Source organism: Magallana gigas, chromosome 2 (assembly GCF_963853765.1).
Source record: "Magallana gigas chromosome 2, xbMagGiga1.1, whole genome shotgun sequence".
Taxonomy (NCBI): Eukaryota; Metazoa; Mollusca; class Bivalvia; order Ostreida; family Ostreidae; genus Magallana; species Magallana gigas.
In genome coordinates this window covers 6,728,494-6,748,494 of record NC_088854.1, presented here as the reverse complement: position 1 = coordinate 6,748,494, position 20,001 = coordinate 6,728,494, and the positions used below count along the sequence as shown (strand labels likewise).

The following is a 20,001-nucleotide window of genomic DNA, read 5'->3' as shown; positions in this document are numbered from 1 at the left end:
GCTTGAAATAACCAAAAAAATTGGTCAGTGTCTAATTTTGGAGTTTTTCCAATTAACTTTCTGAAGTTTAGTTCTTAACAATTATCGGTCTAGTTTTTAGAAGTAAATGATTACACTGGCAGTAGGCTAACCAAATGTAAACGTGGTTACACTCCTATCAGTGGAAGTAGTTTAGTATTAGAAGTTGACCCACGGCCACTAAAAGTAACTGAGGCTAGCCGTGTGTTTCCAACGATGATAAGTTGGCTTTCAAGCGATTTCAATTTTAAAATTTAATTATTTGGAAAATTATTATGTCTCTCGAAATTTACGATCTTATCTTTACAATGTGCATGAATTGACAATAAAGGAATTTAATAACACTTTGTTTATTCACAGTCCTTCAGACTTTTACTGATACCGAAACGTTATCTGTTATGCAATCCTGCACTACCTTGGCACAAACACACGTTGTTATCAGTAATAAAGTTTTTTTTTAAACATTTATCGATAGAATTTGCATTCAGGTCGATTTTTGTTTCAATCAAACAAGGAGTTTCGAGACATGAGGGATTGACAAGTTAACAGAGTTTCACAAGGTAAGAACGAGATTGTGGCTTAAATCATCACGAATTCTCAAAATACTCTCTTACTAAAAAATGATTATTATATTTTATGTAGAATTAATATCAATGTCCGAAAGTAACATTTCATCATATTTAATCTTGAAGATGATTTAAACATTATATATATATATATATATATATATATATATATATATATATATATATATATATATATATATATATATATATACGTATCATATATATATGATTGTTTGTGTACACGTTTATTTTGCATGATATCATGCCACCTTCTTTTGGCCGGGTTTGATGTTTTGTTTATTTACGTTGCTATGAATACATAGCTGACATTGTGTTGCCAAACAGTTGTTATCAGGAACTTTTTGAACAAATATGCAGGTGATTTAGAGGGTTGATATTTTATTAATACGTTATAAATCTTAAAGCTTAAACAGTGTAAAGTATGCGTTAACATCAGGTTAATTCTAAGAATAGATAGCTTAGCACAAAGTCAAATTTAATCATAACTAAGATTTTGTTTGAATTCGAAGGGTGTAACAATCTAAATCTAGTCAGTTTTGTACAAAATCTCTAAAGACACATTCGAGATTCAAGTTACGGTATCGAAATACAAGATTTGAGTTTTGAAATTCAGTATCAAAATTAAATAATCAAATTAGGATATGAAAATCTAATCCTAGCGATATCAAACTGTTTTGATTAAAGATTATTCGTGCGTACTCTTAGCTACAGATACATGTTCTTTCCTCCCTAGAAAGATTATTAGTGCACGATTTTTTTGTCGTAGAAAAAATAATGAGATTTTTTAAAAAGAACATTATGTGGTTCGCGACTAAGTGATTTTACTTGCCTTCTCTGTATCCCCCATGCGTTTACCCCAGGGTATATTTCATTACGTTTATTTACCCTGTTGTGTAACAATGCAGTTATTGAGAGAGATCCAAATTTGTTTATCGGTGATTTGGGGTCGGGGGTCCGAGGGTTCATTTTCTTTTCCGAGAGGAGGAAGGATCCGGGCTTAGTTTTTTTTAGTAATTTTATTAATTAAACATAATAAAATGAAATGTTCGGGGGGGGGGGTGTCTCCTATCTCTAGATTTGCGCATGTGGGATATTATCTAAATCATATTGTCATCTAATTAAAACTCATCAGTGTGGTTTGTCACTGAATGTACACGTAAGAATAACTAGTACTTGTGGTTTGTTTGTACACAATATATTTATAAACTAATAACGGAGACTCCATCAGATCATTTGTACGAGGGTTGATCCAAGAGTAATGTCACATATACAGATGCGATAAAATCGAGAAAAATCCGCATATTGTGACAAAAACTTGTACTTTGAGATATCTACCTTATTCAATTCAGATCTGAAAATTTTAATGCATTATGATAAATAGTTCTGAAGATAATATATTTTGTAGAGCGTGAAGCGAGGATAGTCGCCGCACGCTAGCGATGTCATTTCTAAATTTTTGGCGTTCTGGTAGAATTTCGAAATTTAGTACTCTATAAAACTTGGCCACGATGCTCTATTTTACATATTTTTCATTTTTCCCATAAAGTACCTTTTTATTTTTTGTAATCGATGTAGGTAGTAAATTGGATATCATTTAATATTTATTCGTTTGATGAGATATCGGCGCTTCTGATTGGTTGAAAAATTTCTTTGATACCTGCATCAATAAAATTTTTGCCGGATCTACTTTTCTCAACTGCTCTGATCTAACACTATTTATAGAACGGGAATTTCCAAGATAAACACTGTCAACAAAATGTAAAGTTGTGTCTGTTTTATTGTCAGCAAACCAAATGCAAACTTGTGAATATAAAAACTTGAAAGTTTAACCTTCAAAAATAAACAAAACACTTTGTTTGATTCACGAAATAGAAAATTAAGCGTCTTCTCACGATTTCGTCTGCTTGAGATCAATCAACATTTACAGCGAGGCTGGCTGTTCCTTTTCCAGGAATATTATAACGAATATATAGGCCTATAAACTTTCACGGTAACACTGCTGTTCAAATTTGGTAACGATAATTTTTACATTTACACACGTAGATGATCGCTCATCAAAATAAGCGTCGTAAAGAAAAGCTATGAGCGATGCATCAACTCCTTCTGCGCATTCCAAGCGGCTGATATACCATTTAAGTGCATCACTGGCTATCTAGTTACCACAAAGTTTACAAAAGTCGCTTATACATACTATTCTCTGTCGACATATCAGCTATTTTCGTCCACGATCGCTTTTCCTTGGATGGTTATGTCCAGTTGCATATTCCAGCGATCTCACATGAAAACTAGTTTTAATACGAGTTTTCCTGCACAGTGAATGATATCACAAGCTATTGCATGTATTTTCCTTTCGTTTTCAATTCAGCTGGTTCAGATTTTAACTCACTATTTGTGTTTAATCCATTAAATTCAGCCCAGTAGCTCTGCATCAGCTGAAGGCGAATCCATTTTGAATATTGTTGCTGTTGTTGTTTTGTATTCATACGCGCCGCTTCATTTACATTATTTACATTTCTGATCAATGACACTTCACATTTTTTTATTTGAAAATGTTTTATTAAATGATAAGAAATGAAGATAATAATTTTTCTATTGATCGACGTATCAAAGAAAAAATTGACCGGAAAACTTTTTCATCAATGCGCTACGCGCATTGATGAAGTTTTCCGGTCAATTTTTTCTTTGATACGTCGATCAATAGAAAAATTATTATCTTCATTTCTTAAATCATTTAATGTGCGATCAGTTTGTCGAGGTCTCTTCAAGAAGTCATGAACGTGGCTTTATGATATAGCTCATGACGTAAGAACCTAGTTTTAACTTTCCTTCAGAGCGTATATCTTCTGTATACATGTTTTATTTATTAAAATGACATATGCTTTTATTAGATATTGGAACCACAGTAAGGGTACCATGTTCATTCGCTCTCAATTGTAGGTTGATATGTCAATTAAAGTACATTTTATATTAATTTCTATTCATCGAAGCAAAACATGCCCCATATCACTATTGGCATGGCCAGTCTTTTTATTCCTTGATCTAGAGACAAAAGGCATTGCCTAGATATCCGAAATAGACGGTAACGTTTCCTAATTTTTTACAACAGAAAAAGTCCATGATAAGTTTTTCAAAACATAATGTGTTTTGGGGGTCTTTTTCAAATTTTGAAGCATGTAATTTATACATAAATACAAACCTTAATAAGTGTAGTTCTTGAAAAGAAAATTTTTAAACATTTTCCATATATAATTTTATGTTCAACTTAAACCTTATATATATATATATATATATATATATATATATATATATATATATATATATATATATATATATATATATATATATATATATATATATATATGCAGCGGCCATTTCGATATATGCAGAAAGGGAAAGTTTTATATTTTCCCTTTTTATAAAGTGAAAGAAAACAATGAACAATTGCGTAAAGCTAAAGAAAATCATTTTGTTAAACTGTTTAAACCTAAGTTAAATTCTTAATATTTTGTATTTTTAACATCTGCATATATATACATGTATATAATTATGTACAAAAGACACTGGACTTTTATCATTATAATTGTGTTGATTCTTTTAATGCACTGTATAATGTTTTGACGTCACTATGTTTTGACGTCATAATCACGTCTTCAACAGTTTGTTTGTATAACGTTGCCTACCTAACGTCACGAAATTGACGTCATAATGTTATTGTTTACTTTGTTTTTAAGGAAGGAGTCTTTTCTGGTTTTCGACTTGTCAAACGTAAATTTGATTAATTGTTCATTAAATCAAGATGAAAGGAAATTAAAATAGTATATTTTTCTTTCTTTTTTACTATCATACAACTTGGCATAGAAAAATGTAATCAGTGTTTAGAATGGAACAAGGACTATATTTTTGGCGTAATATTGGCGTAGGAAAATATCACATGTTGCGCAATTCAGAATTGCTGCAGATTATATATATGAGTCTGTTTTAGCATTTTAAAAACAATAACAATAATGCTGGATTTTTTTTTACTAATGTGAACTAATAATATGATACTTGGGTTTTAGAATATGTTTTTAAAATATGATTTGCCTATCAATTAACATATTTATAAGCTTTTTAAAGCGCCCATTCTATACATTGATTTTTGTGAAAAAATCACTAAAATCAGTTATTCTCTCTTATGAAACGGTCAATATATTAGCTTTTCTGTCAATTTTTATCTTTATATAAAGTCTTCATAATACATAAAAATTAGAAATATTTAATTATTGGAAGCATAAAAAAATAATCAAAATTTCTTTAAAATTTAAGAAAATTAGAGGAAATGGCTAAGCAATATCAATTTTAGTATAAATATTTATTCCAATTTAGTAGTATAAGCTGATAGACACTCTCATGGTCTATGATTTCATTGAAGATTTGAATCTTCAAATCTTAAACAAATGTCTACAGAACTATAAAGAGCTACATTTATTTTTATCACTCTTTACGTTGAGGAAAAAGGTAGTGACCTTGACCTGACCCTTATCCGAAAACAAAAAGGTGAAATTTAATTAAACTAATAGAATCATTAAGTAATATGATCCGTTTTACTGTGTCAAAATTTCATGCACTTCTTATTATAAGAAGTATGTTTGATAATAAAAAGACTCCTTCCTTAAATCTACTGAAGAGCCCGGTAGGACGAAAGCGCTATAGATAAAAGTTGCTTGAGCATTGGACTTATTTTTTGTGTGTATATATATATATATATATATATATATATATATATATATATATATATATATATATATATATATATATATATATATATATATATATATATATATATATATATATATATTAATTTATTTATATATATTTATATATATACAAGCTATCGTGTAAATATTGTCATTCTTTGTGCAGTGGTTCTTGAGAAGAAATTTCTTTAAGACACCTACACTAGTTTCACTGTTTCATAATTATCTTTCCTTTTAAAAAGGGTTTGGTCCTTTATTTTAACAATTGTTAATTCTCTTACCTTTGTACAAAGTTCAATAAAAATTTGGCCCAGTGTTTCTAGAGAAGAAGTCAAAAATGTGAACAGTTAAAAGACAGACAGACAGACAGAAAACAGGCGATCAGAGAAGCTCACTTGAATGTTCGGTTCAGGTGAGCTAAAAAGTAAAAAGCTGACAGACAGACATATGGACAGCCGCAGAACAAAAATAATGAGAAAAGCTTACTTGGATCTACACTACCTGAAGATGCTCACACGCAAGTAACAGTTTTTCTGTCAAATCAGGTTGTGAGAAAAAAAATTTAAACGATTTTTCTCTGTTTAATTCTTTGTAAATAGTCAGACCTCCATCCTTCTACTGTGGTCCCACCCTGATCCCGGGGACCATGAATTGAATAAATTTTAATCTATCCTATCTGAAGATGCTTCCACACAAGTTTCAGCTTTTATTGCTGATCGGTCTTTGAAACAGAGAGTTTTAAAGATTTTTCTCTCTATATTCCTATGTAAAAATCGACCCCCCCCCCCCCCCCCCAATTATGATCCCATCATAGTCATGAAAAGGATAATGATTTAAACAAATTTAAATTTACCCTATCTGAAAATGCTTCCACACAAGTTCTAGCTTTTTTGGCCGATCGGATTTTGAAAGGAAGATTTTTTTTACTAAATATTCCTATGTAAAACTTTATTTTTATTTTTTCCCTCAAAAGAAAACGTATCCCGCCGTTTTACCGAACTTGAACCCCGTTCATTCAATGACGCTTTGTGCCAAGTTTCGTTGTGGTTCTTGGGAAGAAGACGAATAATAAAAAAAAAAGACAGACGCCAGACCAGAAATGATTAGAAAAGCTTTGGGTGAGCTTTCAGCTGTCATGAGCTAAAATGCTCGAAGGAAAACAAGGACTAATTTTTTAAATTCTATTTTTAAAAAACCCAACATTTTGTAGGAATTAAAATGATAAAAAGTTAAGAATTTATTAATCAGTAAATATGATTTGGAATATTATCTGTTGGTTCTACCTCACTTATTCTGTAAGATAATTTTAATGCCCCAAACAATAGATACATTTTATACCAGCAAAATAAGGTCAATGTTCAGGAGTTTGGGAATATAAATGTTTTATGGTTAATAAAATTCACTTTTTTGTTTTACTGAATAAAAAATTCATAGAGTTTGGAACACCGACAGAGGAATTCTGATATAAGCATTTTTTTAAAAACAAATGTTTTGTATCTATTAAACCATACTGCTATTTTATACTGTATTGAATTTATCACTTAAGTTATATTTTTTATATATTCACAAATAAGGACAATCTCAATGAAATTTCGAAGAATGTTTGATAATGTTTCATTCTAAGGTGACTTTTTCAATAAGTAGGTCATTTCACTAGTAAAAAATCAACATATTTATCATGGTTCTATTCATACAATAAATAGATTTTCTTTTTTATCAGTAAATCTATTTTAATTCTAAATGAACGTCATCTTTTCAAAACGGTGATTATTATTTCCATGTTGATTTTGTGAGTCGTTACCTGTTTTTGTAAAAATACAGTATTTGATAATCTTAGATTTAGACGGACTAACGATGGTTCACGGTTGTCCCAACAAACATGGAATTGCATTAATTATTATCAACAAGATACTCTTAGTAAGTACAATACATTTGCAATTCTACACTGTTAAAAACAAGAAAATATTGGTACAGTTTGTATTCAAAATGAGCAAATAACATTTTTTTAATAAATATATCTCAACTCTGAATTTTCATGTTCATAATAGTGATATGTTTTTATAGAAAAAATGCTTTGTATTATTTTATATCTAAACTACTATTGATATTTAGTGATATTTACAATTTATCTTTGATAGGGAATGGGAGTTGGGTTAATTATTGTCGGTGGCTTAGTAGTTACAGACAGATCAAACACAGACCACGTCAGACTGGTCCTTAATTCCATTCCAGTTACAGTAGGTTCCTCTACAGTAGGCAGCCTGGTCAAAACCCTGTCCATCCTAATGATTGTCACAGGAGTGTGCATCCTTATGGCGACGTGGTTCAGTCTTCTCGGAGTCATTTTTCGAAAAAAGTACTTGTTGATCACGGTAAGGACCGAATATGCATCAAAAACAAAACGGAGACATGTTGTCATAAACGATGTGGAAAAACAGCACATGGGGATTTAAAAAACCCATCTAAATTAATGCAGAAATATTCAGTCCCTCTAGTTGTAGGATATTGCAGTAAATACGTATATTGACACTAAATCAAAGCTTTTTTAGCTCACCTGAGCTGAAAGCTCAAGTGAGCTATTCTGATCATATTTTGTCTGTCGTCCGTCTGTCTGTCCGTCCGTCTGTCCGTAAACTTTTCACATTTTCAACATCTTCTCAAGAACTACTGGGCCAATTTCAACCAAACTTGGCACAAATCATCCTTACACAAAGGGAATTCAAAGTTGTGAAAATTAAGGGCCATGCCTGTTTCCAAGGGGAGATAATTAGAAATTAATTAAAAAATTTGAGAAATGTTAAAAAATCTTCTTCTTAAGAACCATAGAGCCAAGAAAGCTAAAACTTGTCTGGAAGCATCCTCAGGTAGTGTAGATTCAAAGTTGTGAAATTCATGGCCCCCAGGAGTTGGGTGGGGCCACAATGGGGGGTCGAAGTTTTACAAAGGAATATATAGAGTAAATCTTTAAAAATCTTTTTCTCAGAAACTTTTCAGCCAGGAAAGCTGAAACTTGTGTTGAAGCATCCTCAGGTCGTGTATATTCAAAGTTGTGAAAGTCATAATCCCTGGGGGTGGGTGGGGTCACAATGGTGGGGGGTGGAAGTTTTAAAATAGGAATATATATAGTAAATCTTTTAAAATCTTCTTCTCAAAAACTAATCAGCCAGGAAAGCTGAAACTTGTGTAAAAATCTTCTTCTCAGAAACTAATCAGCCAGAAAAACTGAAACTTGTATTGAAGCATCCTCAGGTAGTGTAGATTCAAAGTTGTGAAACTCATGATCCATGGGGGTGGGTGGGGCTACAATGGGGGCTCGAAGTTTTACATAGTAATATATAGAGTAAATCTTTAAAAATCTTCTTCTCAGAAACTTATCAGCCAGGAAAGCTGAAACTTGTGTTGAAGCATCCTCAGGTCGTGTATATTCAAAGTTGTGAAAGTCATAATCCCTGGGGGTGGGTGGGGCCACAATGGTGGGGGGTCGAAGTTTTAAAATAGGAATATATATTGTAAATCTTTTAAAATCTTCTTCTCAAAAACTAATCAGCCAGGAAAGCTGAAACTTGTGTGGAATTATCCTCAGGTAGTGTAGATTCAAAGATGTGAAAATCATGAACCCCGGGGTTAGGGTGGGGCCACAATGGGGGGGTCGAAGTTTTACATAGGAATATATAGAGTGAATTTTTAAAAATCTTCTTCTCAGAAACTAATCAGCCAGGAAAACTGAAACTTGTGTTGAAGCATCCTCAGGTAGTGTAGATTCAAAGTTGTGAAACTCATGATCCATGGGGGTGGGTGGGGCTACGATGGGGGCTCGAAGTTTTACATAGTAATATATAGAGTAAATCTTTAAAAATCTTCTTCTCAGAAACTTATCAGCCAGGAAAGCTGAAACTTGTGTGGAAGCATCCTCAGGTCGTGTATATTCAAAGTTGTGAAAGTCATCATCCCTGGGGGTGGGTGGGGCCACAATGGTGGGGGGGGGGGGGTCGAAGTTTTACATAGGAATATATAGAGTAAAACTTTTAAAATCTTCTCAGAAACTAATCAGCCAGATCATTCTTTATAATTGTTAAGACTTTGGCTCCAGGACAATTGTTCGGCCTCACAAGAAGGTTCAGAGTTTGATGTAGCTTTATATCCCATAGATAAACAATTATTAAGGATCTTTTTGAGAACTGCAATACTCATCATGTGATATGACTATAAAACCATCCTGTTGGAAAAGGGACTAATGATTATAAACATAAAAAATATCCAGGGGGGAAAATGGATTTTATTTTTACAGGATCTACATGTATTATTGTACATTGTCCAGATTGTTTGTATTATGACTCCATTAAGCTGATTTTATCATACCTATTGTTCCTCAGGTGAGCGATGTGGCCCATAGGCCTCTTGTTTCACATAAAATCTAAAGATATTCAGGTAGTTTGTTGCTTATGATTCTGTGTCTTAGTAAATATGAACAGGAATTCTAAGTGCACACCGGATAGTTTTTCGACTAGATGAAGATGGCAAAGCTTTGATTCATACAGTGTTATGCATTTTTGGGTGTTGATTTCAATCAACTCTCCTATGCAGTCACTCAGACAAACCGAAAGTGAAACAGTGTTTGGACCTCAGCACAAATCATTGCTGCTGACAAGACTTAGTTCTTGAAAATAATTGATGAATTCGATGTAATATATGCTATAGCATTGTTTTTCAAGGAAACCTATTTATAAATACCTTGCAAATAGTCAGATTTGAGATGGTACGAACAATTTAAATATTTTTTTGTAGTCGTATGTATTCCTACGCCAGAGTTCAATATAGTCTCGTTCAACTCGACGCTCAGCGGTCTCCGTAAATCCTTGTCGGGGATTTACGGTGTCAGCCGAGCGTTTGGTTGAACGAGACTAGAGTTCAATATTGCTTGGATCCATACAATTTTCGAAAAATATTTCTATCACTGATACATAGTTTGATTGAAATAATTTCATCTTTAAATGTTATTTAACATGATTCATATTGGGGTTTCTCGACATTCTTGTCGAACAATTCATATTATAAAAATGTACGTAATTCAAATTAGAACCTACATGTACTTGACATGCAAAATAACATATCATTGATTTAAAAATAAATAAACATCGACAAAATCAACTCCCGTCAGTTCTTCAGTACTTTGATTTTTATTGGGCTTTCATCGAAAATTGGCTGGGTTGTTTTGAGTTATTCCTTAATCCTTTTCTTTCTAAATAAAAACTTTTTCCCAATTCATAAACATGAAGATAATTGCAGATTAACATTACAACACATGATTATACTGAAAAACAATAGCACGAAAAATTTACCATATTGTTCAAAAAACTCACCTCAACATATCCACACACATATTCCTACATCAACACACACACAGTATCACCCTCATCATAAGGCTCTTATGATTATTGATGTTTAAACACCAACAACGGAAAAAATTCTCTGTCAACTTTACACTGCTTCTCGTTCTGCAGTGTCCTCTGCGTTCGGAGGATGGGTATCGAATCCAACACAAGATACAGAAAGCAGATAATGTGCTTAAATCTAAATCAACCTATCTTCTTAAAACACAAAACCCTAAAAATTACTTCATAAGTAAAGGTGCACTCTTTATAACATGTAACTGGACTGTAAACTTTAAAAAAAAAAACTTGCATATAAAAAAAAACCCTACAACTAATTACAAGCAATTTTAACTTTCAAAATTGTCATATAATTTGAAATTCAATATATCTTCAAAATACTTGCCTCATATGTGACACCCCTGACATGATTCTCCCTCAAAATAGAAAAAAACATTAGAAGGATAAATTAACACTTCAGGCCATGGAAAGGATTCGTTTATCTTGGCGTTGAAAATGCTTATTTTAACCAATTTCTCTTAAGTAGTTTAGAAAAATGCAGTGATCTTGACTGGTTGCAAAACGAGAATTAGTACTTTACTGGGTAGCACTTCCGATTTGGTTAAATATCGTTTAGATCTTTCGGATTATTACATATTGGCTCTTGCCAATTCATATTGGTCAAATTGCCCATCTAAAATGTTTGTCAATTAAAATTTTTACTTAAGACTTATATCAAATGGAAAAATGGTCATTAAACATGAAAAACGTGCTGCAAAATATTTGTTTTGAGGTTTTGTCACGGGTTACTGATTCCAGTTGGTATTCTATTTAATTCTATCCCTACTATTGTTAAGACACACCGTTTACAAAACTTGAAAATTTCCTTTTATTTTATTTTGTGACTTTAACATTTTTTATTCATAAGGTTAAACAGAAGTTTTGTTAAGTGCACAAGTCAGCATTGAATACGTAAATGAGTTTTAATACAATCTTCAACTCAATTCACTGTTTATAATACTGAACATTATTGTTCTAGATACTTCTGCATTATCCCAAACAAGTATTTCAAAAGCCAAATTTTTGACAAAAACAAATATTTTTGAATTTTTAATTACAGTACAACGATTTCAAGATTTCTTTTCTTTTTTCAGTATGCAGTTATAGTGTTATTACTTCTAATTCCACAGATAACAGTCATCTCTCTATGGAACAAGGTATTGGTTTCTCTGTCTTAAGTTTGATTATAAAAAAATACCCATATTTCGTTTCAAAAATATTTATATTAAATGAGATATTTATTTAGTGAAACAGAATATCGATCTATTTTTTTATCCTTAGATGTTATTTTTTTCTAAAAATGAAATACATTATTTAAAATTGTCGTTTATAGACAGAAAAAGAATCACAAGACAAAGACAAAATGATTGAAGCTTTAAAAAGAAATTATACACACGATACAATATCCAACAGCAATCCTTTATCAAGGAGTTGGAATTTTATGTTTATGACGGTAAGGAAAATTTAATGAAATGATTAAATTAAGGAAGCTGACTTTAGTTTTCATTGAGCTTGTTATTGTGCATTCTAGTAAAATACAATGTATAAATACCTTCAATTAAATTTCTTTGATACTATTTATCAAAATGAACACAATAAATAAAAAACAGAAAAAAATATACAATAGGAAAAATGTTATTTTCTAAACAAAATTGTTCAGTAGGTGAGCCGTTATGATAAACTGAAGCTTTGTAGCTGTACGTTGTAAGAAATAATAAAAGAAAAATATTAGGAAAGCATGTTTTTTCATATTCTATGAAAAATACGGTGAATTCTTACCTTTCGTGATATTTGTTTTTTATAAAATTTATTAAATTTAACACAAATAACGATTTAAAATAGAATCATTCTATACTCATTATTACGGCACCGCAAGGATTTGCGGGTGCCCTATAGTAATCACTCTGTCCGTCCGTCCTTCTGTCCGACCGTCTATCACTCTTCCGTCCACAAATTTTCTGTTTTCTTCTAATAACTTTTTTTATGGTTGCCCAATCAAGTTCAAATTTGGTATGGTAGTTCAGTAGGCAGAAGTACATATTTTGATGCTAAATTTGGTTCTCTATGTTTTCTGGTTTGGAGCTGGGTGGTGGGGTAGATTCCTTCACTATGCATAAGAATGAATGGGCAATGTTACCATTGTATACTAGGAAGGCTGTGCAATATTTGTCCTTTGGGATTAATTAACCTTCCACAGGAAGAAACTCCTAAGCTTTATCTTTATCTGTCACATTGAGATTAATTACTGCACTGCCTGTGTCTGCAAATGAACTTTGTTTTGAAGTAAAGGTCAATTTTGAATGATGTGTAGTATTGTGTACATTCTTTGAAATATGGATTTAAAATATAATATTCATACTTTATTTTGGTTAAAATACCGTAAACAATGATTTATGATAATTTTATTGAATTCTAAAATCAAGATATATATTAAAATATCCTTTTTCACTATTTTATTTTTTAATTATTTATTTTATTTTTTTCTGTATTAATGCTGTTAATTTTAACAGGTAATCAGATAATAACCCCATTCTGTCATTTCTGAAAAAAAATCTTATTGTAAATTTAGAAGAAAAGGATGAGAGAGCAGAACAATTAACTCCCTGGGATTAATTATCTTGCCTGCTGCAGAAAATTTAAAGGATTTTCTCTATCTGTCATATGAAGATTATTGAACACCTTTGTCTGCAACCCTGGGTGATACAATGTATTTGCATTCACTGAAGGCTTGCATTTTATAAAACACCTGTTTAAATCTTTTTTAAATACACATTTAATTTAGTTTTTTTTATAAGACATGAGGTTATCCCTGTTTTATGCAGATACAAAGTTACTATTTAGAGTTTTTGGACATTCAGGAATTATCTTGAAATTTTAAAAATACAGTTGTTACTTATAATTTTCATATATTTTTTTTTTAAATGTAATCAAATTAAACTCTCATTCCATGAGCTGCACCCTTATATTTTTACCCCTCAGTTTAACACTTTAATTGTTGGATGAAAATCATATCCAACTACAAATCATGAGATCCTATATATTGCAGTTCTTTACATCTTATGCCGCCGCAGCCGGGCATTTATTTTTCATCATTGTTAATATAAAGAGGATGGAATTCAAAGTTTTTTTCACTTCTGTATATTAATAAATTGTCATAGCGGGGCCCTTCCTGACTGGTCAGTTTTCTAGTTAATGAAGTTTATCATCGTTTACATAATTTGCACCCTTATATTTTTACCCCTCAGTTTAACACTTTAATTGTTGGATGAAAATCATATCCAACTACAAATCATGAGATCCTATATATTGCAGTTCTTTACATCTTATGCCGCCGCAGCCGGGCATTTATTTTTCATCATTGTTAATATAAAGAGGATGGAATTCAAAGTTTTTTTCACTTCTGTATATTAATAAATTGTCATAGCGGGGCCCTTCCTGACTGGTCAGTTTTCTAGTTAATGAAGTTTATCATCGTTTACATAATTTGCACCCTTATATTTTTACCCCTCAGTTTAACACTTTAATTGTTGGATGAAAATCATATCCAACTACAAATCATGAGATCCTATATATTGCAGTTCTTTACATCTTATGCCGCCGCAGCCGGGCATTTATTTTTCATCATTGTTAATATAAAGAGGATGGAATTCAAAGTTTTTTTCACTTCTGTATATTAATAAATTGTCATAGCGGGGCCCTTCCTGACTGGTCAGTTTTCTAGTTAATGAAGTTTATCATCGTTTACATAATTTGCACCCTTATATTTTTACCCCTCAGTTTAACACTTTAATTGTTGGATGAAAATCATATCCAACTACAAATCATGAGATCCTATATATTGCAGTTCTTTACATCTTATGCCGCCGCAGCCGGGCATTTATTTTTCATCATTGTTAATATAAAGAGGATGGAATTCAAAGTTTTTTTCACTTCTGTATATTAATAAATTGTCATAGCGGGGCCCTTCCTGACTGGTCAGTTTTCTAGTTAATGAAGTTTATCATCGTTTACATAATTTGCACCCTTATATTTTTACCCCTCAGTTTAACACTTTAATTGTTGGATGAAAATCATATCCAACTACAAATCATGAGATCCCATATATTGCAGTTCTTTACATCTTATGCCGCCGCAGCCGGGCATTTATTTTTCATCATTGTTAATATAAAGAGGATGGAATTCAAAGTTTTTTTCACTTCTGTATATTAATAAATTGTCATAGCGGGGCCCTTCCTGACTGGTCAGTTTTCTAGTTAATGAAGTTTATCATCGTTTACATAATTTGTTATTGTTATTCCTCACTTACATAATAAGTGAGGAAATTCAAATGTCGCGATATGCATATTTTCTCTCTCGATCTACCCGCATTACGTGTGAAGTCATATGCGACCTCAAGCGAAAAGGTGCTGTTAGTCATCTCTGTTATACTCATATTAATAATTTTATGGTATATTTATGGTATATATGATTACACGTCGATCAAATTGATCGTTATTGCCGACTTCATCGCCACTTCTTCGGCTATAACATCGTTTTTATTCCGTACTGGTGGCTTTAAGATGTATGACTGAATTTTAAGATTTGTTAAATATAGTCAACATTTAGAAAATAAACATCGTGCATGAAGAATAAATGTCAATGAAGAGAATGCTAATCCTACATTGTTTACAATTCAGCTGTTTGAAGAAGGTCGCATGTGGCGTCATCGTACCACGTGACATGCTATCTAATTAACGAGTTTTTATAGGATCATGGCTATGATTTACATTAATATTATGGCTAATTTCCGCTTTTATACAGCTAACAAACTGTTAATAGTTATTAATATGAGGCACAAGGAAGGCGAAAAATGGAAAATGTCCCATGCTTTAGAAACATGCAATATGTCCTTTAAAGTAAACTTATTTCATCTAAACAATTTCTCTAAATCTTTAGGATTGTGTTTACACACACTATTTTTAGTTTGTGTTGATCTATTTTTAAAGCATAGCTGTTGTGGAGTTAATCCAGTTGTATCAACAACAAATGATTTTGACCAAACACCATGGTGTACCACTGCAGGGTCCTGTCAGGCAACCAGTTCACAAATTCCAAGAGCATGTTGCATAAATATCACTGAAAGAACATACACCTCAGCTCCAGCTTCTTGTTATGCAAGTGTGAATCCTGGAACATATCACATAAAGGTTGTATATGAGAGAGAGAGAGAGAGAGAGAGAGAGAGAGAGAGAGAGAGAGAATAATGAGAGAGGTCTGATTGTTCATTATAAAAATTACACATGTATTTAACTTTATGTTCTATTGAATGCCTTTCTTCCTTTGAAATTTTCAGGGATGTTACGATATAATTAAGAAGAAAATGCTGCCTCTGACTCCAAGCGCTTATGGTGTTATAGTCACAACTATACTTCTACAGGTATGAATTATTTAATATTAAAGTAGACAAAGTTAAGTTTTCATTGCGTACGTTTTTGTACATTTTGGTAAAATACAGCGTATTTATACGCCTTATGAATTATTTGTTTCATTACCATTAATTAAATTAAACACAATAAACAACAAACAGATAATTAAGGAAAATTTAAAACGATTTTTCCTTTGTTTGGTAGATAAGCGTTGCCATTGAGCTTTCATGATGTTATGATAAAATGAAGTTTTGTTTCAGTACGTTATAAGAAATAGCATAAAAAAGTAAGATATGAACACCTTAAAAGTTTTTCAAACTGAATGATGCTATCTTTATGGGTTTTTTTATAGATTCTCTAACAAATTCATTGTACCAACCTACATTTGTGATGCTCCAAATATTTAGCAAAATTTATGGTTTTTGTTAAGTTTTAAGATCACCCCCACTGAAGACCAGGCGTTCGAATTTTAGATATGGGGTAGAAAAAGATATAACTAACCAGATATTACAACCTAAGGAAAATTGTCATTGTAGTATTATGTTAATCTGTTTCAAAGTGCGGAAAATTTTCTATACATCCCGTAATGAAATGTACTTGAAAAGGTCCCGAAAAAGAACAAGATGATAAATTGTCCTGAAACCTTGCAAACATACTGGAGTAAGTGTGAATTACATATGGTTAAAATAGACTTCCTATAATTGTAGTTCTTATGCAATAAAACCCAATTGGCCTCCTTAAATGCCAAAAAAACCGGAAAAGTCCAAAATATAGAACTATAACGTCTCTGACAACGCTTTGTCTATGAATCTGTTTACTAAATGGACTGATGATAAATGTATTAGTTAACTTTTCAATATTTTACTATTTTAAGAGTGCAAGTTATATTGTTCGAATTTTGTTGCATAATTTTCTATAGAATGTCTAATAGTCTTGTCATATTTTACTTTAGATTGTTGCCGGGACCTTTGCATTGTGGTATTCTTATCAATTTAAGAATGTATAAGCTGCTTTAGAATCGTAACAAAGAATGCAGTCGATGTATGTACTTACAGACAGAACAAGAATAAATTGAGTGATTAAGAGTAAAGCGGACTCAGTGATGTCATTGCATATTATTTATAATAAAATGCAATTCTTTTCGCTCGCAGGGTGTATACAGATATTTATATCTAATTTAAGAAACTAATGGTTATTAATATTAGAAAATGTATAATTTATTTCAATAAATACTGTTTTTATCAAACCCCTTTAAATTTGCTCAAATGTTATTGAAGGTGCTTTGAATTTTTCAAAATCCAGATAACATAATACAGCATATATGTTGTGCCGTTATGTTTTGATGTCTACTAACAAAATAACCAGACTGAAATAGCGCCCAAATACCATTTTCTTTATCTCGCTTCAGCTTATACAAATGTTAGATAGCAGGCACATATTCTGTTAAAAATTGATAGTCATCTACCTTGTTTTGCAAGTAAAAAAGATTTATAATGTAGGTTATTTGATGTGTTTCATTATGTGTTACATTATTACACCAGAAAAAAGACATGAAACCTCTAAAAAGACACTGAAAGCTCTTATATCACAAAGGTAAATCACGACGGCATGAAACCCTTTATTTCATATGCAGATTATGCATCCGCACGTCTACAATGGGGAGGAACGATCGAAAGTGCTAGCTGATAAACAATGTTAGTTGCGTGAATAATTTCAGTTTGTTGTGTTACATATAGGAAAGATACTTGTATCATGTATGAATCTGTATTTACGTATGTTACAGAATGGTTTAATACGGTGCTAGATGACTGAGATGACTGAAAACAGCGTATTCAGCACTAAAAATCCCTAAAATAGATCAGCACAATATCAAATGATTTTGTCTTGATCAAGATGATTTATAACATCCAGGTGAACGCGGGAAAACTTTAACTTTGTTCATGTAGATGGTTTAATAATTGCTTGAAATAATTAAAATATGTTTGTTGGTGATACACCGTTCGGGAAAATAATCCGTAAATTGCATAAGTTTCACTACACCTTTATTTTCGTTAAAGAGGTGATTGTTATCCAACAACTTAAAATTACCTTAAAACTAAACCAATCTTTTATACAATGAAAAACAATATAAATGAACAATAGATTAAAGATATTTTTTCGAGTAATCCTTATTTATCAATGAACAAAAATGAGAATTCAAGTAATTTTTAGCATCAATTATTATTCTAAGCAAGAATTTGTTTAAGATTGTAGAATTGAGAAATCAATTTAATATTGCATGTCATCCCTTCAGTGTTTCTCTCGAATGACAGAATGATTAAAATCCAGGTACACTCCCTGTTCAATCAAGGATATTTAAATTGTAAAATATACCCATTGACTGACTGTTTGGATGATGAAGTTTATTTTTCTCAATAATCGGAGAAATGATTAATTACTATACGAATCTGCTTAAAACCACAAATATTCCAACCGACAAGATTTTGACTTATCTAGACAATATAGAGGTACCAATGTTGACAGAGAAAGACAAATTGATGTTAGATGAATTCCCTACTTTCGAAGAATGCAAAAACGCTGTACTTGATATGAAAGGAGAAAAGTCTCCTGGCTTAGATGGTATACCCTGTGAATTCTACCAATGTTATTGGAACATTATTAGACCAATTTTCTACGCCGTACTTAAAGAAGTTTTTAAACAAAAAGAAATGTCTGAATCTCAAAGGGTCTCTGTGATATCACTAATATACAAGAAAGACGAAAAACAATTGTTAAAAAATTATAGACCAATTAGCTAAACAAATACGGATTATAAAATTATAGCTTGTGTTTTAGCTAAAAGATTACAAAAAATATTAGCAAATACAATTAGTAAAAATCAAACGGCTTATGTTAAAGGCAGATACATAGGTGAAAATGCTCGATCAATATTAGATATTTTTGTAAACTGCGATTCGGAGAACAAAAACGGCATATTATTATTTATTGACTTTGAAAATGCTTTTGACTCTGTAGAATGGAACTTTCTTTTTGAAACACTGAAAAAAAAAAATTGGCGATTAATTTCTTAAATGGGTAGAGATATTATATAAAAACCCTAAATTCAAAATGAAAAATAATGGATCGTTATCTAAACATGTAGTATGACAAGGGGGATCAAACAGGGATGTCTAATAACTGTTTTATTACACTTATTTGTAGCCGAAATTTTGTCCATAAAAATTAAAAACGAACTAAATATATCGGGGATCAGCATAAATGATAAAGAAATCATTAATATACAACATGCGGATGACTTAACTTTGCTCTTAAAGACAAGAATTCTTTAGATTTGAGTTTGAAAATTATAAACGAGTTTTGCAATCATGCCAGATCAAAAATCAACATAAACAAGACCGAATGTATTCTTTTAGGGGGGCTTAAAAATATGTATGATGAAATCAATGGCGTTAAAGCAACAAATAAAGCTGTCAGGTGTTTAGGTATTTATATAGGACATGATAAAGAAGAATGTTTCAATAAAAATTGGATGAAAATATATCACGACATGGAAAAGTTATTTGAATCATGGAAACGTAGAAAACTAACGGTGTTTGGTAAATCATGTATTATCAAAACATAAGCAACTTCAAAACTAGTTTATATTGCATCTATATTGTGTATACCAGATAAAGAATATATCTGTAAGGTCCAAAGACTCTTTTAATTTCATGTGGGACAAATCTGAAAGAATTAAAGGAAATACCTTGATAGGCAATATAACAGATGGAGGTTTATCAATTATAGATATTGAAAGTAAGTTCAAGGCTCTAAAAGCAGCGTGGAT

General features: G+C 31.4%; 1 protein-coding gene across 1 annotated transcript; it reads left to right on the top strand.

Annotated features, from left to right (window-relative positions):
- Nucleotides 1–270: 270 nt before the first annotated feature.
- LOC105325171 (tetraspanin-4) lies at nucleotides 271–17,971 on the top strand. Its single transcript, XM_066073124.1, has 8 exons — nucleotides 271–578; nucleotides 7,179–7,258; nucleotides 7,480–7,713; nucleotides 11,865–11,927; nucleotides 12,104–12,223; nucleotides 15,756–15,956; nucleotides 16,103–16,186; nucleotides 17,128–17,971. Exons 2-8 carry the CDS (start codon nucleotides 7,196–7,198, stop codon nucleotides 17,179–17,181), a joined length of 819 nt encoding a protein of 272 aa, XP_065929196.1. The 5' UTR covers nucleotides 271–578; nucleotides 7,179–7,195; the 3' UTR covers nucleotides 17,182–17,971.
- Nucleotides 17,972–20,001: the final 2,030 nt, after the last annotated feature.